Genomic DNA, 21,095 nt, shown 5'->3' on the forward strand with positions numbered 1-21,095 from the left:
TTACTGAGCCTGCGCGTCTGGAGCCTGTGCTCTGCAACAAGAGAGGCCGCGATAGTGAGAGGCCCGCGCACTGCGATGAAGAGTGGCCCCCACTTGCCACAACTGGAGAAAGCCCTCGCACAGAAACGAAGACCCAACACAGCCATAAATAAATAAATAAATAAAATTTTAAAAATAAATAAATAAATAAAGCTGAAAAAAATTTATTAAAAAAAAAAAGCCATGGACTAATCATACGAAGAAAACTTGCTCCCTAATATCTCGTTTATAGGAAAGCGTCCATTGCCAAGTTGATCATTCTTTTCCCTGGTTTCTTGGAAATGCAATCATATAGGCTCAGGATTAAAGACAAAGGGGAAATAGCACCAAGTGATTGCATTCCTGTCTCCTACCTTAGGTTGATTTGGCTGAAGTGGAAGGAAAAGGTTTTGTAGGATAGTCTCCTAACTAACTAACTAGACTGGCACCCTTTTGAAAGTACAAGAGACACTATTGATAATTATTCCAGGAAAACAGAAAGAACCAAGATTTAATGTCATCCTAACTTTGGGGGATTAAGTGGCAGCAGATGGTGCATCAGGATGTTAAAAACAGCTTGTACTATTGGATGCAAAAAAGCCCAACAAGCTTGCCCAGGATCCCTAGCAGCACGGATGTCCAATCCATGGTGAAAAACAGGCTCAGGAATTGATAACTTCTTTCTATTCCTTAGTTATATTGTTATAACGGTTGTAACTCTAACTATAAATATATAGTCAGATTCAGAAGTAGTTCAGCAATGCAACTGTTCAGAATCCACGCCACTAACATAAATCCGAGTGGAAAACACATGGTGATGCCGCAAACCAGAAGACCTGGGTTCTCCTCCTTGCTGCTCCCATGATCCTGTGCAAAATGGTTAATCTCACTGTGCCTTAGTTTTCTCATCTGAGAATAAAGATAACTAAAAGTTATTGACACCAACTTTTTGCCGGGCACCCTGAGAACTGCTTTACAAACATTCTGATTTCACTCCGACAACAACCTTATGAGGAGGGTACTATTATTAACACCCCTTTATAGGTAAGGACACTGATAATCAGAGAGGTTGTGAGTCTTTCCCTACAGCACACAGCTAGTAAGTGGTAGAAGTGGGTTCAAACAAGGTTATTTGGCTCCAGAAGCACACTCTTTAACCATGTGTGCTATGTCCCACTGCCTTAGACTACTCAATCTTCTGTTTCCCTCCAGGGTTAAAGTTTTATGATCCTGAGTAAATTCTGCTATTAAGTAACACTATTGTTTAGGGAGAAAGAGACAAGAGAACAGGTTCTAATTTTTATTAAGTGCCTCTTTGCCCCCCGGTGTCAACACCAACGCTGCAAAGATTGTTCTGGAATAAAATATAGAGGAAGCAGCTAATTGGTGATTCATAAATAATAAATATATAGCAAGAGTATTAGAACTAGAACAATAATATTGGCCAAACTCTTTGAATGTTTTCCAGATATAGAATTTCTCCCACTCTGGAAGAGTCTGGGATTATCCCAAGATCTCAGGAAGATCAGCGAATCGGGTTAAGCAATTCTAATCTACTGAATTTTCCAGAAAATGACGACTCTCTAATGTTATAGATACCAGAGTGGACAAAGGAGAAGTCATGGACAAAGGAGTGGACAAAGGAGAAGTCATGGCAATGTGATTAACAAGGGAAAATAAAAAGAACTACAGGCTTATGATAAAGCGGGTTCAAGAAGTTGTACCAACCATTAGTTACATATTGAAACCCCATTAAATGAAGACATATGGGTCAAAAAGTAATATGATCTAGTATTACATTCAGTGGACTCTGAATCAGATACTCATATCTCACTGTAGGTCAAATATATCTGTGCTATGCGGACCAAAAAAAAATCCCCACTGTCAATATGTGCCTTACTAAAATGTTCACTTTTCAAACAACTTTATCTGGTGAAAAAAGTTAGTCAGTCTTGAGTTCTTCATCCCACTGGTTATTAGGCGCAATGCTATTTGTAACAGAAATGTTGTGAATAATTTAAATATTATAAATTTGCATGAAATAGCCCTCTCATAAATTCCTAAAATAGTCCCTAAAATAATGACTCTAATATGTTGATTTGACAACGATGCTAGAATGGCACTATTAGTAGAGTGACTCCATTTAAAAGAAATACAGGGAGAAATGATTATAAAATAATTAAAAACAAAATGATTGAAAACCCAAGGCAAACGTGGAAACCTAGGAATATCATGATGAAACCACTGTTAGGTTAGTGACAAGGGTAGTTTTTGAAAACCATACCTTCATTTGTTAGTTTCAACCCCTGTTATAAGATACCTTACTGTTCACTGATTAAATCTTGACAAAGGGTAAATCATGTCTGCATGAAGAGTCTAGCAGGGTCCCCATACACTACTCTTTCTTTGGGATTTTTATCAAAATAGCATCAATGGCAAGGCTGTATTCAAAGCATCCCCAGAAAGGGGCAGAGACAAGTACTAAAAAGTCGCAGAAGGGTGACCTTAAGGAGCTGTATTTCTAAGTGTGGTCAATGAGGAATAAAGCCAATCAGAAGTATCTTGTTCTCAAGTGCTGTACCAAAATGGGGAAGGACTGAACCATTGCTGGACTGAACCCCAGCAATGTCTTGGGCCATCAGGAAGATAAAACTTTTCTAAATGATGAAAAAAATTAGTATTCTTTCCTACAGAACCTTAGATTTATAAGAAAGCTGATGGACCATTTTTGACAATTAGAAATCTCATTTTAGAATTTCTGGAAAAAATTAATCTAAAACGTCACTGGCTCCCACAAAAATGTTTGATTGAGGGGCAAAAATATTACCAAAGACATGGTCAATTCAAGGTCTATGAATACCAACCAGTAACCATGGTAAAGTTTTAATTTACCAGCTAAAATGGTATAAGCAAAACAAACTTGAAATAACTGAATCAAATCCATGTTAGCACAAAGAGGACGAAGGTCACAAAATATTAGGTTCTCCTCTTGTCCTAAGACCACTTGTAGTTTTTTAAACCGTGGGTCATGACCCATGACTCAACAGTGAGTCTTGAAATAAATTTAGTGGGCTTACATTCAGCATTTAAAAGTAGTGGGTTTACAATCAGCATTTTAAAAGAATACAAAAATATGGAATAGAATAAAAATACCATAGAACATAGTACATAGTAGTGAAACTTAAGTGTGTGTGAGAGAGAGAGAGAGAATGCACACATCTGAGGGTCATAATGTAACATGTGGGGAGTTGAGGAATGCAAAAGGTCCCTTTGCCCCTAAATCTCATTTCCTCAGTTCCATCAGAATGCCTGGAATTCAACCATAAAATATTTATTTCTCTACACCATGAATATTTGGGGGATTTCAATAGCATCCAGTTAAAGTGAGATGTATCTGAGAAGGATAAAATCTTAAGTTCCATCAGCCAAGGCTGAAGTGACACCTCTGTGAGCAGAGGTGAACACAAGCCTAGCACTTTTGTGATAGGAGAGTTTTGCTGGAAGAGTAGATGGCAAGACCACGAGATTGTCCTGGGATTTCACGTTTTAACCTGTATCCTTTCTCTTAGCATCCGTCAATGATTCCCACACAGGGTGCTCTGGTGTTTTGGGCTAACATAAAAATCAATAAGAAGAATTTTGAATATACCCTTTTAGGGTTCTTCAGGTTTTACTGGACGGACATTCACAGACACCTTGGATAAAGGTCTCTCTTAGGGCCTTTACTTTTCACACCAGTTACATGAAAAGTATCTCAAGGAACATTTAAGTCAATGATCCTTAAACCTCATTATACATCAGGGGGTGTTTTTAAAAATGTAGATACCTGCGCCATGCCCCCGGAGATTGCATTTCAAGTGGTTTGGGAATGGGGCCCAGGCCCATGATTTTACTGTGGAATTGGGTTTGAGAACCAATCATGTTCTACGATTCATATGATTCTTGAATCCACTCTTATAATTTTGAACATATCTTGTTCTTTTGTTAGACAGCTATAATTTTCATGATGTTTTCACTTAAATTAAGCAGGAATCTGTCTCTCTTTAGGATCAATGCATTAGTCATTTTTTTCTACTTTGCTCTTCCTTTAGTACGCCCAACCCCCATGGACGGATTCTGGGTCAACTCCCTTTACCATATGCCAGCTCTTAGTATTAGCACACACAGGCAAACAGCACAAGACATATAACATAGTAACAGTTAACACTTATTAAGTGTTCATGACCAATAATATTATTGTGGTTGTTATCATTATTACAATTAGGGAGTAAAGCAAAGATAACTGTTAATAGCAAAATCAGGGACTTCCCTGGTGGCCCAGTGGGTAAGACTCCGTGCTCCCAATGCAGATGGCCCGGGTTTGATCCCTGGTCAGGGAACTAGGTCCCACATACATGCCGCAACTAAAGATCCCATGTGTCAAAAAAAAAAAAAAAAAAAAAAAAAGATCCCATGTGTCACAACTAAGACCTGGCGCAGCCTAAATAAATAAATTAAGTTTTTTAAAAAAAAATACCAAAATCACCAAAGCAATTTTGCCAAGACCAAGGTCAAGAACACACTACTTCACAGAGTTGTTCAGTAAATAGTGTGTGTTGATAATCTGGAAAAAGGCAAGCTGTTTGTTTGTATGTTTCACTTACCTTTTACTTCCTACAGTGTCTTACGGTCAAGTGAGAAACCAATGCAAGAAAAGTGTCATAGGTGTGTTCAGGTAAGGCTTGGCAAAAAGGCTTCTTCGTTCATATTTAAAACAATAGCATTCTAGGTTATGGAAGAACTCTCCTTTGAATTCAAAAGTTCCTCCACAAAGTTTCAAAGGTCTCCAATAATACCTCTTCTTAGAAGATTGAATGAGAATATGTAAAGTTTAGTTCTTACAGAAGAAACACAAGAGAAAAGGTAAATTGGAAAAAAAAAAAAACTTCTGGGAGTATGCTTCCACGTCTGCGTCTACCCCACTGGCTAACTTTAACCTTTCTGTGAGTCAGCTTACCCACACATAAAGCCGTGGAACTTCACTGTACTTTAAGAGATGTCTATCGGATTAATACAATGTTCTCTCAGGCTTGGTGCCATGCCTTGACTCCTGTGAACTCTCCATAAAGGATTATTATTTATCCTGTAGATCATGTTGCACTGAATAACAATGAGTTAAACCAGATTTATCTGAACGCTAAAATAAACAATAATAAAAATGACAATTGCAGAGTTTTTTTGTTCCTGTTATGTGGGGAATACTTGTCTAAGTACCTAAATCTTCTATTGTTATCTTCTTTCCTATTACTGCCAAGATGAGTAAATCGGATGATAGTTTATGAATCAATATCTAAGCCTTATATTAAGTCTAATTTAATCATCATTATCGTGATTAGTTGGGAAATTCACCTGTAACTATCTTAACAGTATAGACAAAAATGAAACAGCATAATCAAACAAACCTGAATTTCAAAGAATTGCTAACCTTCCATCATTACCTTGCTGAGTTAAAAAGTCATACCTTCAACTAAGGAAGTGAGGAGGGTGACGTTGGCTGCTTTCCGTCTTCCGGCTGGCAAGTTCAGGCCAAGCCTATCCAGTTTCTCCCTCAGGCAGCGACCCCCATTCTTGGATTTTGCTCTGTCCGAAAACAAACAAAAGCTAGGTTTTGAAAGTTGACATTCGGAGTAAAATGATGAGAAGACTTGACCACATGGGGTATTCAACATGGGACAGGAAACATAAGGGCTGAGGGTTGAGGAGCGTGGTACCAGTACAGTTAGAAGGCCACAGTGCCAGAAAACACCTTTTTCTTACCTTCTCAAAATGCCTCCCAAGAGTGAAGCGTTGAGGCATTCAGGTGGTGAGAGGCGTCTCTTCACCTCAGCAATGGTCACCTTGTATTTGGAAGTAGAACTGAGAAGGGACAAACGACCGGGGACAGAGCAAAACAAGTCTGTGGGGTTGACCACACAGGTGCCACCTTTGGAGGGAAAAGCATATTATATATTAGTGACGGTGTGAGCAGACAACAACATAAAACACATGAGATAAACTTACTATTACAGGACTACATAGGATTTGGAAACACATGGCACAATTTTCCTGTACATATATCACCTGGATCATCTCAGAAAGCTGCTCTGAAGATGTCCTTTCAAATAACACTCAAGGTTTGTCTTTCAAATATCACACAGAAAATATTTGTGAGGGTATAAAAATTAAAATATTTTAGCCAAAATTAGCATCCTATGCAGTGTTGGCTGGCCCACCAAAGTTAATTTTGACATCATCCACATCAAGAAACACTTCAATTAGGTAAATACCTCAAACTCTACCAGTTAACCCACAAAGGGTAGGTATTATATATCCATGGCTCTGTGTGTGTGTGTTTTTGTATGTGCACGCATATACACAATGGATAGATTTTTTTTTTTAATCCATGACTTACTATATAGACAAAAGTTTTGAAGCTCTTTTCTAAAACGTTTGAGAAGTGCCATCTCTCTCCCCTCGTCCATCTAACAACTATAGGCACCAGAGTCATTCAATCCCCAGGTACCACTAAAAATCATGTGCCCATTGCCAGAAACTCCCAACCCATGTGAGCGGATAATTGGTTAAATTTCTCTACATATGTCAGCCATCAGGATCAGCACACACAATCAAACACAGCACCAGACTTAGAACATAGTAACAGTAACACATTAAATGTTAATGGCCAATAATATTATTGTATTTGTTATTATCATTATTACTAGTAGAGAACAAAGCAAAGTTAACTGCTGTTAGCAAAATCACTAAAGCAATTTCGCCCTGCTGGGGCTCCTGGAGCAGAAGCCTTCTGTCTCCAAGGTCCAGAAAGCGCCCTGGAGCTTCTCTTTACTCCAGGAATAACAGAGAACATCCCCTAACCTCAGGCAGCTGAAGTAGACTTGAGGACCCAAAGCGATCATCAGTGGGGAGAGTTTCCTACTGCCGGATCCTCCCTTAACGCAAAAATCCTGAGCCAGTGTCCACGCTGCTAATACAGTGGCTGTACAGCCTCAGGATCCAAGGCTCCTCCTTGTGCACTGAACAATCTGAGGGCAGAGCTTTGGAGGTTCAGTGGCAAGTTCAAATTCAAAGGTTGCTTTTCTGAGCATACATTGTATTTCTTCAGTTATGGGTAATCTTAAGACCCATCTCCAGAAAACAGTCAAGTTCTACGAGGGAAATGAGAAAAAAGTAGGTGGAGGAAGAAAAATGGGCAGGAGAGAGTTGTCCAATATTTTTACTCAAAGGGTAGTTCTCAACTGGCAGCATTGGCATCTCCTTGGCAGCTTGTTAGAAATGCAGAATCTCAGGCCCAACCGCAGACCTTCTGAGTCAGAATCTGCATTTGAACGAGTCCCTCGGGTGATTCATGTGCTCATTACGTTTTGAGAAGCACTGGTCTAGAACTCACCACCTGCCTTCCCTTCCTTGACTAAGCAGCTCAGATGGAATGTTATGTCGATCAGGTCTGTGGCATTCAGATTCAGGTGTGTTTTCTAGGCACGAGGGCTAAGGAATCTGGGAGGATGTTTAAAGGGGCAAAGGGGCCCTGGACCTGGGTGCAGAGAACAGGCTAACTCTGCCCCACTCTTAAAGTGTTTCTACCCCTGTGCTTTCTGGAATTCCTCCTGCTGTCCTACAGTTATCCAAGATTCCCCTGAAAGTGCTAGGACCCGGGTCTTTCTCCCTAAGCGTTCTGAGGCTGGAGATCACCCTGAATGCCCCCTACCCCAAAACACAGGACAGGATCCAAGCAGCCAGCTCCCTACAGGCTGGAAGACGAGTCCTGTACACTTGGCTGAACTCCCAATGCGAGTGTCTGGAAACCTGCCCTCAGTTTGAAGCCCGAAAGGTCATAGTCTCAATGATCGAATTGAAATCTTCTTCTTGGCAGTTAAACTTGTGGCCAACATAGTGAAAAAACATACAAATGCCTGCCCCAGGAGCTGGAAAAACAAATTCAACTGTGCTTCCCCACCTCACATTCTCAGAGAGAATTTTAAAACAAATAATAATAATAATAATAATAATTTCTGCAGATTTCTGGTCTAGAAACTACCACTATACTTTCACTGATACTCTCACTTTCTACCTCTAGATGCAAAATGTATTTTAAAAGTAAACTCAAGTGACCTGTCAAAAGTTGAGATGAACAGGAAAGTAAGCTAGATATCAGTGAATCTGGGTTTTACTGTCATGTTGTAAGAATCATGACCCTGTTAGCTTTAGGACTTAGGCAATAGTGAGGTCATCTGAAGCAAAAATATTAAGAAAATAAGGGAGTTGCCTGGTGGTCCAGTGGTTAGGACTCTGAGCATCCACTGCTGGGGGCCCGGCTTCAACTCCTGGTCAGGGAACTAAGTTCCCACAAGCCACACGCACGGGCCAAAAAAAAAAAAAAAAAAAGAAAGGAAATAAATAATAATGTTTTTACTCAAAATTCACACATTTTCTCCTGAAAATGGGCTTTCAACCACGGTCACTATGAATCATCAGCAAATGTATATTCTTACATAAATCTTCCTCTCTTGCATGCTAGCCAGTACACAATGGAGAACACAAGAATCTCACCCAACCGGTCTCAAGTCTATTATGAGTGTATGTGTTGTTTTCCAGGAAAGGAAAGGGCACAATTTTAGAACTTTCCTATCTTTGTTAATCTGCGGTAGGTTAAAAATCAAATTTAGGGAGTTGCAGCAGATTATAATTTTTGTAAAAGAAGGAGTTATATTGGGCTTTCTCCAACTGGAAAACTGCCCGCTTTGGGCAAAGTGAACCCCCTGTGCTGAAAGCCAGCTGCTCTCAGGGAAGCCACTGAGTCTGCCAGCTAGCCAAGAGAGAACTCTCTGGGCCCTGGGTCTTCTCTCCTGCATCCAGGTTAGCCTTCTGGCTTATGGTCAAATAAGCATTTATTAGGTAAGTCACACAGGCTGCATATTAAGAATATGCTTTATGCACACACAAATTGCCTGGAGGATTTATTTTGTATTCAGGATTAGCCGTCAACTCTAGAGTCTTTTATTTTTTATGATGTCACAGCATCTTTAAAGGGAATTTCTGTTACTTTGATACTTGGCATTGCTGCAGCCTTGGGGAACTCTCTTGTCCTGGTTAAAGATTTGGCAACTTGTAGAGTTTACAGCAGCATGTGGGGAACCTGATATCTTTCTTCCCAGTGGTTTATTTTGTAAGGAGAAAGAAAAGAGTAATAGGTCAACATAACCAGAGTTTTGCATTTGGAATGAAGGTGGGACATCTCTAAGGGGCTCCAGACTACAGATGGCAATGATGAGATTTCAAAGAAGGAAAGTCAATGAAAGGGTCACCTACGTCAAGCCATTTAGAGTGTTCTTCCCCAGTGTCACTAGCTAAAGTTCCTCTTGGTGCCTGTGTTGCATGTCAGCTCTTATTGAAATCATGCAATATTCCTTCTAGACCCAGCACTCCAGTTAGGGGTGTCTCTGGTGCCATAGCTAGGGTCCTCATGCCGAACTTCTCTAGAGTACATTCCTTTTCCATTCGTAGTGCACAGACGCAATACTTCCATGGGATTTACTATTTTAAAAACCGACATTTGGAGATAGAGTTTCCTACTTCCAGTGATGCTGCAAACTCAGATGGGTAGCTATAGTAACAGCATAAGAAATCATCTACTCAAGGTCACTTGTTAGGACGTGGCTATCATAAAAGGGATAACTTTGCCACAATTACAGTGAAAAGTCAACCAAAGCCTGTGTGGGGAACAAAACCAGCACAAAATACAGAGATGCAGATCCTCCAGCGGCCAGACTTTGTCAGATCCCGTGAGGCCAAAAAAGCAGGGGGATGGGGCTGCACCCTCCTTGGCGTGCTGGGGACGATGTGGGGGAGGGAAAGAGGTAAAAGGTTGGCCAACTAGTGACCCATGCGACCTGAGGCGAGTAATTCTGGGCCTCAGTCTGCCCATCTCAAAAATGGGGACGCTCACACCTGCTCCATTTATTTCCCTTATTTATTGTGAGGAGGTACAACGGAAAACAGATGCACGCGTGCTCGGTAACCCGAGTTAAGGCCACTCAACCCTACCATTGTGTCGAGCAACTGCCGCGGCGCTGGGCGCAAGCTGCGGAGCGCGACGAGACCCGCCCACTTTTTGCGCAGCTACGGAATCGGAAAGCCAGGCGCCTATGCCTGGGTCAGCTTTTCCTCTTCTCCTTCCAGGCAATTAGGGCAGAGGAAAGAGTCCGGGCCCTCTCCCAGGAACTGCGGCTCCCCTGGAACCCCTAAAGCTGCCTCTAAGCTACTCTTCCCCTCTGGGTGCCTTACCGCCTCGGAGCAGAGCTGAGGACGGCTAGAGGCCCCGCGCGCTCCGCAGGTGCGATCAATACTTCCCGGCGGGCTTCCGGGCGCGGGCCTGTGCGCGCAGCCTCTCCAAAGCCGCAGCGCCGCCCCACTCGCCGCCGCCTCGGTGTTGACATAATTAGACCAAGTCTGGAGAGCAAAATAAATGTTCTGTTCGCCTTACAGCCAAACAGATGTTTACAATTCAAATGAAAGAAATACAAATGGCAGGGATTTTTTTTTTCTCCCCTTCTTCATCTCCAGTAATCGCTCGTTTTTTTCTGACACATTAAAAAATGTGTAAGTGATTACAGGGGTTTCCTGTCCCTGTTTGTTCTGTGGCTGCATTTCTGTGAGGTGCGCGTGTAAACGGGGTGGGGTAGGAGCATTCTCGGCTGCTTTCTCTCGAGCCTCTCGCCCTTCTCAGTCCCAATTACCACCCCCCCCCCCCCCGCCTCGCCCCACGTAATCCCCTCCCTCCACGCAAAGCAGATGTTAATTGTAATCAAACAGTAAAGGGATAAGGGGCCTAACTGCAATCAAATAGGCCTCGGATGCCGTATCCGCAGCTAGTTGCACTGTCTGGGGGAAGGATATGTCGTTACAGGTATTACTGGGTTACCAAGTCTGAATGCGCTTATCCAGGTTGAGATTCCACGCAGAACAAAAGAAAGGGAGGTCTGCACGGAGAGACCTACTGGTTTAAGGTAGTGGTGGGTGTGTAACGTGTGTGCAGAGAGTGCTTTGGCTTTTGGTGATGTTCAAAGCAATAAAGAAATTAGAGAGACAGCAGTAGGCTATGGAAAAGTAGCTCCCCCTCCCCCTAAAATAGATTTCCAACAAACCATGCCTCTAGATCCTTTGGTACATGCATTTTATACTTCATATAAAGGAGACTGAATTCTGCATCTGCAGCATCTGTGTTTGGGGACTAAGACGGCAGGCGAAGCCCCAGGTGTATTTCTGACAATATTTTCACAGTGGATGAGCCACAGAGATGAGTTTTGGTGATTTGAGTAAAAAGAGATTCCAGGGGCTCTGACAAAAGAAGAGGAACAGGTCTTCTCACCCCTCCTCCCCCCCCCTCCCTCCTTTAATCTTACTCCTTCCAGGAGCTGCTGAAAGAGTCAAAGTCTCTCTCTAACTCCAGTTCCAAAGCCCAGGGCCCTCGCGAAACCCGAAAAAACAAAGGAAATCTCATCCTTCTCAAGCCGCCTGTGGGCAGCCGTGAAGGCTGCAGACGGGAAGAGTGGTCGGGTCCATCCACCCGGTTAATGGCAGACTGGGCGACTGATGGTAAGCCCCCTTTCACGGAAGCTTGTTTTTTTTTTTTTTTTTGAAATTAAATCAGATCTGACAGTGTTTGCACCGCAGCGTAAATGCCTCCGCTGGCGTGCCAGTCACCTCTAAGCGATCTGACGCACTCCAGCTCTCTTAAAACGTGCAGAGTTCAGATCATATTAATTCCCCCAAAATGTTTTGATTCAAAGTAGTTTGTATTTTGTGTAGCCACGGGCAATCCAGTAAGCGCTCCTGCCTGCCCGTGGCCGGGTCCGCTCCCTCTCCGCGTGGCCCAGAGGCTATGGCGGTATTTAAGCTTCTGAAATTAGCCTGGGGCTGCAAGGCAGAGTGATCACAAAGCGAAACAAGGGCGCTTCCCCTCTTCACTTTTTTCTTTTTTTTCTTCCTTTTTTTTTTTTTTTTTTTTTGAGTTTGCCATCCCGATTTCACAAAAAAAGACCAGGGCCAAAATGTCACTTTCCATCCAAATATGAAAAAGCTGGGTCTTCTCATCTCATCTCCAGCCTCTTCTGAAAGCCATGGGCCAATTGAACCCCTACTCCTGCATTTCCAACCTGGATCCTCTCATTATTAGTTTCATCATCATCATCGTCGTCATCAACATTGTTCTCCTACTGTTAAATTCTCAGAGCGAGAAATGAAAGGGACGAGCATCTGACAAAGGGGAAGGGGCCATAAGGGAGCCTTAGAAGATTCAAGGGGGAAAGAAGAGTGGGTTTTCCTTTCTTTTTCTTCTTCTTCTTCTTTTCTTTTTTTTTTAATGATTAAAAACACAGACGACTCCTGTAAATAGAAGCCTCATTTCTTCAAGAGATGCCTTTTGAAACCCAGTATCTGAATATTCAACGAAGGCAAAGCTCCACTCTGTACGTACAACATTAATATGATCTCTGCAGAATTTGCTACTCAGAAATATTAACATATCAAAGCCAGTGCCGGAGGCGAGAGAAGCTATCGATACGCGAGCACAGGGTAAAGTAAAGATTATTGGTTCTGATGGTTGGAGTGGCGGAGCTGCGGGCAAAATCGCGCACACCATTAACCGAGAGTGAGCGCTCGGGGAGCTGCACCTCCGACGCGGTGGCAAATATTTTATCTAGGTGGTAATTACCTCGCCGCTGCCCCTCTTCCGCGTTCTTTGGCTATAGGGCTTCATTATAGGCAAAAACAGTGTAACTGCCACTTACCAGAGTGAGTCAGGGAAATGGTATTTTGTTCTTTGCAAACAGAAGTGGCCAAATTTAAAGAACTGAGACACACACCTCCCCCCGACAAGCACATATACCACACTGCAAACAGGACAGCCTCTCCCTGGTGAATTCGTGTAGGGCATTTGGGCACTGTCTTTTTTTCTAAAAGAGCATCCAGGGGTCTTGAGAAGTGAAATCTATGTTTTTCCTCCCACAGTAAATTCTGGAAATCATTAGAAATGTAAGTTCATCCGAGAGCTCAGCAGGAGAGGAAAAATGGCAAAAAGTTTTGCTTTTCAAGAAATCATGTTTCATATGGTGAGTCACCTGTAAAGCATGGATTAGAAGAGAAACAGACTTTTCCATCTGAGCTATTGCACAATATGGCGACATAGCAGAGCGCCTGAGTTAAAGCCCTCCCGATTTTTGATGAACAAAGGTGACTCGAGCTATTGATGTTAGAATCCTGTGTGCTACCAGTGACAATAGAGAGAAGGGACTTCCTTAGCGTTTCTTCAAAAACGGGGAGTCCTGAGATGAAGGAGCTGGGCAGGCGGCAAGACAAACATCACCTTTTAATGCAAGACTTCCTTGCTATCCATTTGCAAATTGCCATGAACATTGATCCTTTCAGAGTAAACGGGCACACAGAGACACACACCCTGGTCTCCGAGGCTCAACTAAATTAATTGGCCTTTCTCTAAGACACGTGGAGATGGAAAAAACTCAGCAGCTAAATTCTGAATTCCTTTGCATGGAGGGGGGAAGGATTAGGCTTTAGTCAAACAATACAGACGTAAACCCCAAGTTACCTCCCCCTCTCTCCTTGGAGCCACGCTGTTCTTCTAAAAGATCAATGTTTGGTTTAAAATAAATTCGGCTCCTATTTTTAGGTGAATGACACCGAATTCTACAAGAGCAATCAAACGTCACCTAAGGAAGACCATTTCCGTGGCCCTGAGAGGATAGGAACGCAGTTCCCGTCGTGCAGTGACTGGAGAGCGTTGGCCTTTCTTGGGCGGGTGGTGAGGGCTATCCCCTAAATCTCTTTCCGAAAATTCAACTGATTGCACAGCCGCCTCCCTTCCAGCGCTCCGTCTCTGCCTCAAATAATTCTCACCCCCTGCCAGCTATTGTACGATCGGAGGTAATTGCCAAGCCTTTGAGAAGGTGATGTTGGAGCAAGTGCGGAACTGAACGCAGAAACGCAGTAGCGCGAGCCGGGCTCTGGGAGTAGGCGGCTCCGGGCTCTAATTAGTGGCGCTGTCCTTCAGCACCACGGACATCTCCACGCGCCCTGAGTGCTTGGCCTCACCTTTAGTGTGACCACCCCAACGGACCCAGATCAGCACGTCACCTGGTCCCTCTTTCACTGTGTATTTTAATCCCTCTCTCCAATAATATGTATATTTTATTTCAATTTTCACTAGTCTGGGCCTATTTCATGTCATTTCAAAATGGCTGAGTATTGGCCTGGCTGACAAGCTTAATATGGCTCATTTAAAAAAATATCTGTGGAACAACACTAGCAGTTTAAAAAAAAATAATTTTCAAATCGCCATAGGGTGAAACAACAGATTTAAATAGCCATTTTCCATTTAATGGAAGTTCCAAATATCCACTCTGACAATAGTCATTTTCCCAAAGGAAAAAACACTCTGCTTTCTTCCCACCTCAATTTAAATGGAGTTTCACATTGGACACTGGGTTGTAAAACCTGCAGTTTAAACATGAAATAATCCATTGCTTCCTATAGATGCCTTTCTTTCTTTGGAAAAGCACTGGAGTCTTTTAACAAGCTTTGAAAGGTATGGAGAGGGACAGAAGGACATTTATTTGGTGCCATCAGAAGTGACTCCGTTTTTAGTGGTTCGGTTACTAGAGACAACTGCGGCCCTGGAGCTGGAATTAGTCCTAGTGAATAGGCCACATCTTATTAATTCGTATGAAGTTGGGATAACAGCTGGTCTGCCTTGCCTTGTGTGCTCTTCGGGTTACTCAGCTTGCTAGGAAAATAAGCTTCAGAGGCTCTGGGTACAGTGGAGTGGGGAAGCCAGCAAAATTGGCACTGCCTTGAGGCCCTTAAAATGTCATAGTTCAAAACCTTTTGTCAAAATGGAATATTTGAGATGCAGCCCCCCATCAGTGTCTGAGCCAAAATCAACAGCTCTCCACTCTTGCCTTCCCCCCACCTTCCAATTCCATGGGTAACTCTGGATTCAGATGTTTCCCTCAACAGATGGGAACAAGAAAGCTTTATCCGGTACAGTTAACACCACCTCCTCCCCTCACCCTCCCTTAAAGAAAGAAATGTTCTGGACACTTAGAAAAATGAGGGCAGCTACAGTATTGGTGTTTCATTAGCCTTCCCTGAAGCCCAATGAATTTAACCTTTCAAAGCCTCAAGCTAACACCATTACCTCAAACACCCAGGCTGTGGCTGGCACATTTAGGGCTAAAAGAGACCAGAAATTCTGCTCGAGGATGTGCTGATGGGGAAAGGGAGTGTGAGAAGGATTTTTTCCCCCCTTTTTTTTTTTTTTTTTGCCTCTAACTTTGGTTCTGTCACTGCTCCATTGAGGAAGAGCAAATCTCTTCTATCACGGTCCTTTGGACACAGGCTGGTTCAAGCCTCAGTGGAGGAAGGGAAGCTTTTTAATGTGGTATGCCTGTGTGGGACAAGAGTAATTGACCAAGAGTCATTGTTTTCTTTATCATCAGATGGGGCTCTGATGTTTAAAAGCATCACTGGACTTTCAAGACAAAGTAACAGATGAGAGAAGACTGTTTAGTTTTAATATGTTGTTACTTACCTCTTCTTATCACTCCACCTTGGCCATTGAGAACTAGCCCACACTGGGCTTCCACAGAGCCCTTGATAAAAGAAAAAGAAAGAAAATCACTCATATAGATACTAATAGATACATTAGTTAAGTCTTTCAACCTGTCCCACCCCGAACCCCATCTCCCCATAACCCCATAGTAGACATTTAAATGCAACCATTGAGCTGAAGCAAGTTTGGTAGCACACACAGTTTTAAGGGGAAAAAGTGCCAGAAAAACCACAATCTAAAAGTTGTATAAATTTTAAGGTATGCATTTTACAGCACCATACAATATTACACTTCAAAGCACAGGAGTGCCTTTTATCTTGGCATAAGAGAATGAGAAACCCTTTGAGTCCCCATCAAGGCACATAGCATATATATAGACAGTTTCCACGGCACTTTCTGCGCGGAGCAAATTACACCAGAAGTGTCAAGTCTGGCACTGTGGGTTTCTTGGGACCTCATAGGAGCTACTTCAAGTGCAGGATGCAAGATATCTTAGGAGGGTTCTGTTGTACCCCAGATGTAGCAGCATCCTATCATGCTACCCAAAGCGTGTCTTATGGAGGAAACACCTTCAGGGTCACTCACTGTAGATCTTCAGCCTCCTAATGGATTGAGGGATCATTTGAGCTGGGAAGGAGGAAAAGGTCTGCTGATTTTTGATTAAGAAAAAGAAAAATTTCTCTCTCTCTGTCTTCTTTCTTTTTTCTGAGTCGAAATGTGTTAAAGGCTCATTTTCCTTTACAAACAAACGAGGTATTGGACTTGAAAGAGGCCTTGAAGGGTGTTAACCTACCCAACAGCCCGTGAAGAGTTAAGTAAATGCGGAGAGAGTCGGTGCATAATAAAAACCCACTTTACAAAACAACCTTTACAGCCCTGGCTCCCTTTCGCTTCCCCATTTTCACCATATTGAGGCAGGCCTGTAAGACCCCCCCTTTTCAACCTACTCACGAGTTCTTTCTTATTTTAACTGTTCTGCCTTAAAGTGATTATCAAATCAATATGAAAAAAAAAAAGTTGGAGACTGAGCATAAATTAAAGCGGTGATGGGAAAAGGTGTGACAGTTTCCTTTGTTGGCCATAGCAAATCTTTTTAGGGGACTCAAAGATGGAACTGAAGCCACAAGACTGTTTGCATCTGTTAGGCAGACTTAGACCGCCCTCCAAACCATTGGACTTTCACTTAAAATTCTGTGCAGGGAAAAGTATATTTACATTTGTTGCATTTGAAATGAGGCATATGCTGATGAATGTTTTAAAAAGGAAGAAATAAAAGGAGAGAGACGGGTTTCTCCCACACACCCCCTCCCCATTTCTCTTTTTAAAAGTAGCTATGACTCTTTTTCTTTTTCTTTTTCATTCTGACAACTAAGTCCAGGAGGAGTGGAAGAAAATAACTTGCCAGACTTACAACTTGCTTCTATATCTATATCTGTATCAAAAATGTATATACACACTTCTGTAGACAGAGATACATAAATATATCATATACCATTCTCCTCTATTTCTTCTAGTGTCTTGGAGTGTTTCTCTCATGATGAATTTTCCCTCAGTATGAGCAAAAAATGGCAAAAAGGAGGTTAAGAATGTTAAAAGACATAGGACGAAAGTAAAGTTTTCAAAATATCTGAAATGGAAAAGGTAGAGGCCGGAAGTTCTCCAAGGAAGTGAATCACTTTCCCTCCCGGTCTCTGGCGCACCGTTAAGATGTTTATTTTCTTAGAGGAAATGAATCTTTGTCTCTTCACTTAACAAACTTTTCCCCCTCATAAGTAAAACATGTTGTTTGGTCGGATGACATTGCATAAATGACCAGTTGAATGGCACTAAGTCGAAAATGGGATAAACTACGGTGTTCTTTTGCACGGGATTCGCTCTTTGTCTCGTGCTTGCAAATGTTCTAATCCCCTCTTTTGAAAAATGCCCGGCTTTGTGCCTAGCACAGAAAAAAAATTTGTACAGATACAAAAAAATCAGCGGCAGACGTGGCTATTAAAAGGAGTAAATAGGTTTTAGTTGAGCTAAGCATTGAATGGCAGATTTTTTTCCTCTTGAGACATAAGGAGATCCTTGTGAAAAATGTAAAAACGCCCTGAGCGTATAAAATTATTTTGTGAATGTAAATGTAGAAAGTCAAGGTTTATGGAGCCAAATCTTTTTTCTCGTGCACCGATTTTGTGGCTTGGGCTCTTTGTTGGGACTGTAAGGGCTTTCACTTTAATTTTTAAATAATCCCTTGCTCAGAGGTAAGTGAGGGGGAAAGATTTTCTGTGCGCAACGAGGGATCTCTTATGTCTCCAACTTGTGCTCTTCCAGTATCTCTCCTTTCATTTTGGGGACCTTGGAGAAAGTGGCCAGCTTCGTGTGGACTCGCAGGCAGAGCTGTACTTTCAGCCAAAAGAATCCACAAATTCGTGTCTTCTGGGTTCTGTTTGGGACATGTGTGGACTTATTTGTTTGAAATGTGGCTGTGACAGTATGTCTGCATAATCATATATTCTATTGTTGGCAAACAATGTGCAAAAATACATTAAGAGAGAAAGTAGGAGAGATCATTTGATTGAGTCATGGCCTTCACCATATCTGAATTCCTTCCTTCCTTCCTTCCTTCTTTCCTTCCTTCCTTCCTTCCTTCCTTCCTCTCTTTCTCCCTTTATTACTTTCTCCCTCTCTCCCTCCCTACCTTTTCTCCTTTCTTCCTCCCTTCCTATTCATGTTCTCTCCCCCTCTCTCTTCCCTTGTTTCCTTTCCTTCTTTTTAAGGAGTTGCATCTTTTGTAAAAATTAATGGCCTGGAGAGTAAAAACAAAGTTGTGAATCGTTCAGCCAGGTGACAGGATTGGGCGCTCCTCAGGCAGCGAGAATGAGGCTCAAGCCCACACCCCGGCCAAGTGCATTGTGCAGAGCCTTTCATTGGGGTAAATTTTTGAGGCTTACATTTGCGATTCTTCACTCTCCACAACAATCTAGGATATTTGGTGAAATTTTCGCTGGCGCTCAGGGTCCCCCAAATGTTCTGAGAACAAACCGGCCCCCCCAATTCATAGTAAGCGCCCCACGAGCTCAGTCCGGGACAAGTGCCTGGAACCCGCGGGTAGACGCAGCCAAGCGCCGAGACTGCGGGTGCGATGGTTCATCAACTTATCGGGTCTTACTCTGAGTCCAGGTGGCTCAACCCCAGCCTACGTGATCTCCCCCACCCCGTGCCTCCGGGACAGAAACTTGGATTCACAAAAGACCTCAGTGCAGACCGCCGGGAAAGTGAGGGGGGGGGGGGCGGCCCGCAGCTAGCTGGACTCCCGAGCGTCCAGGTGAAATGCCTGCTCCAATGAGAGGGACAGAGTGGCACGCGCCTCCTTTCATTGTTTTGATAACTTTCCCTAAGTGGTGTGTGTGTGTGTGCGCGCGTGTGTGCGTGTGTGTGAGTGTGTGTGTGAGAGAGAGAGAGAGAGGTGGTGGCGCGGGGAGACGGCTTACAGTCGGATTATTAACGGCGCGGGAGGGGGAGGGAGAGGAGGGGAGGGCGCAGATCCGCCGCATGCTTATTTACCTGCAAGTCGTCGGCTCCCGCGGCGGCCAGCCCCAGGCTGGGCCCGGGCAGGAGTCTTTGATCTGGGTGCATTCCATACTGAGAGCCATGGCTCATGAGAGACAGGTCGTGGCGGCGGTAGGCATCGAGGCAGCCCAGCTCCCGCCTCTGTTCATCCAGGCAGGACGACTTGAGCGCCCGCGCATTGTGCAGGTTAATAAAGTCGGTGGGCTCCCCGTGGTGGATCTGCTGGTAGTACTGCTGCGAGTGGTGGAGCGAGTTCAGAGAGTAGGCGTCGGGAGTGACGGCCGGGTGGCTGTGCTGAAACTCGTAATGGAAGGACTGGTGGTGGAGCGGGGTGTACTGGTGGTTAGTGGAGAAGTAGGGGGACGCAAACTCGGTGCCGGTGGTGGAGTAAGTTAGAGGGGAGGAGGAGGAATAGGCGACAGTGGAATTGGCTACGGACTCCAGACAGCCAAGCTGCATCAAACGGTAGCTGTTTGATCCGTCGTGACGTATCTGGAAGGAAGAGGGGGAAAAGGGAGAGCAGAAAAACTTGAGGTTTGTCATTTTGCAACCGAGGCGCGGCTCTCTCGGAGCCGGGAGCTTTCTCTGGCTCTCCGAGGGGCGCGGGCGCGCAGGGCTCGTGCCGAGCCGCAGCCGGGCTGCGCGCCTTCGCCAGGGAGCCTGGGCGAGCAGGCGGACTGGGGGTGGGCGGCCTCGTCCTCACAGTCGAGAGCTCGGAAAAAACATCCCCCACCCTATATAGGTGCGGGTGACACACACACACACACACACACGCGCGCGCGCACACACACACACACACGCACACAGCCCCTGCCCAACTTGCGCAGGGAGCCGGGCCCCGGGAGCCAGGTTTGCCACTGACTCCGGGGCTGCGGGGAGCAGACCGAGGGCGTCCAGACGCGCAGCGCCTCGCCACTCCAGCCCGCTGCCAACGACGAGATGCCGCGGCTGTCCACGCTGGGATGTTCTGCCAGAGCTGCCCAAAATCTTTATCTACATATTTTAAAAAACTCCAGTCTGTGCAAATCGCCCAACTTGCTCATTTTCTTAACCATCTGGGGCAGGGAATCCGACCCCCCCTTTCTGCTTTAGTCTCCTAGAATAAGCCCATTCCAAAAGGGGTGCGTGTTCCCCACCCCATCAATCTCTTTGCCTTTCCGAGTATCTTTTTTCCCATCTCTATCTCTTTCTCCTCACCCCCTCCTCCCTTTCTTTATTATTAGGATTATGTTTTCCCCCCTCATTATACCAAATGTTTCTTAACGTGGCAGAGAGTTGCCCTTCCTGGCGACAGATGTCATAACGAACTTTCTCCCTTTTCCTTCCTTAACTTCCCCCGAAAGCCAGATTATAATTAAACGTAACGGTCCGATATAAATTAGAGACAGGGGAAGCTGCCACCGCCGCCGCCACGCCGCCGCCGCCACACACACGCGCGCTCAAAAAAAAAAAAAAAAAAGTAATAATACCTCGGCATCGTGGACTAGTCCCGGAAAGGTAGTTGACATGTTGGGTTTCTCCGAAAGCTTACGATGCAGTTTCCCCCTCCAAAAAAAGAATCGGGAAAAAAAAAAAATCCAAACTTCTTGTATTTTCCAATTTTTTTTTAAAGGAAAAAAAATGTTCTATAGATAGAGATCTAAATTGTAATGGCTTTGCCCGGATCAGATAGCTCCTTGCCTCGTACCCACTTAAAAACCTGTAGGAACAAAATTTTCCCTCTGCACAAAAGCAGCTCCCTGGAACAGATTTTGTACTTGCTGAGTATTTCTTTGGCTGATGTCGTAGGTCCCTTGGTAATATAGAAGTTTTGAAAATTAAGCATCAGCACTGAGAACTGGGAGGACAATGGGCAGAAGAG

The 21,095-nt window shown here is 43.9% G+C and overlaps 1 protein-coding gene across 1 annotated transcript in view; it reads right to left on the reverse strand.

Moving 5' to 3' along the window:
* Nucleotides 1–19,844, reverse strand: part of TFAP2D (transcription factor AP-2 delta) — a 49,784-nt gene extending 29,940 nt beyond the window's left edge. The window contains exons 1-4 of the mRNA XM_082411743.1: nucleotides 19,229–19,844; nucleotides 15,659–15,719; nucleotides 5,815–5,980; nucleotides 5,519–5,637 (exon numbers count right to left, since the gene is read on the reverse strand). Coding sequence (XP_082267869.1) covers nucleotides 5,519–5,637; nucleotides 5,815–5,980; nucleotides 15,659–15,719; nucleotides 19,229–19,777 — 895 coding nt within the window. The 5' untranslated portion in view covers nucleotides 19,778–19,844. The remainder of the gene's footprint in view (nucleotides 1–5,518; nucleotides 5,638–5,814; nucleotides 5,981–15,658; nucleotides 15,720–19,228) is intronic.
* Between the last annotated feature and the right edge of the window lie 1,251 nt (nucleotides 19,845–21,095).

The sequence above is a fragment of the Balaenoptera physalus genome (assembly GCF_965194825.1).
Source record: "Balaenoptera physalus genome assembly, chromosome: 11".
Classification (NCBI taxonomy): Eukaryota; Metazoa; Chordata; class Mammalia; order Artiodactyla; family Balaenopteridae; genus Balaenoptera; species Balaenoptera physalus.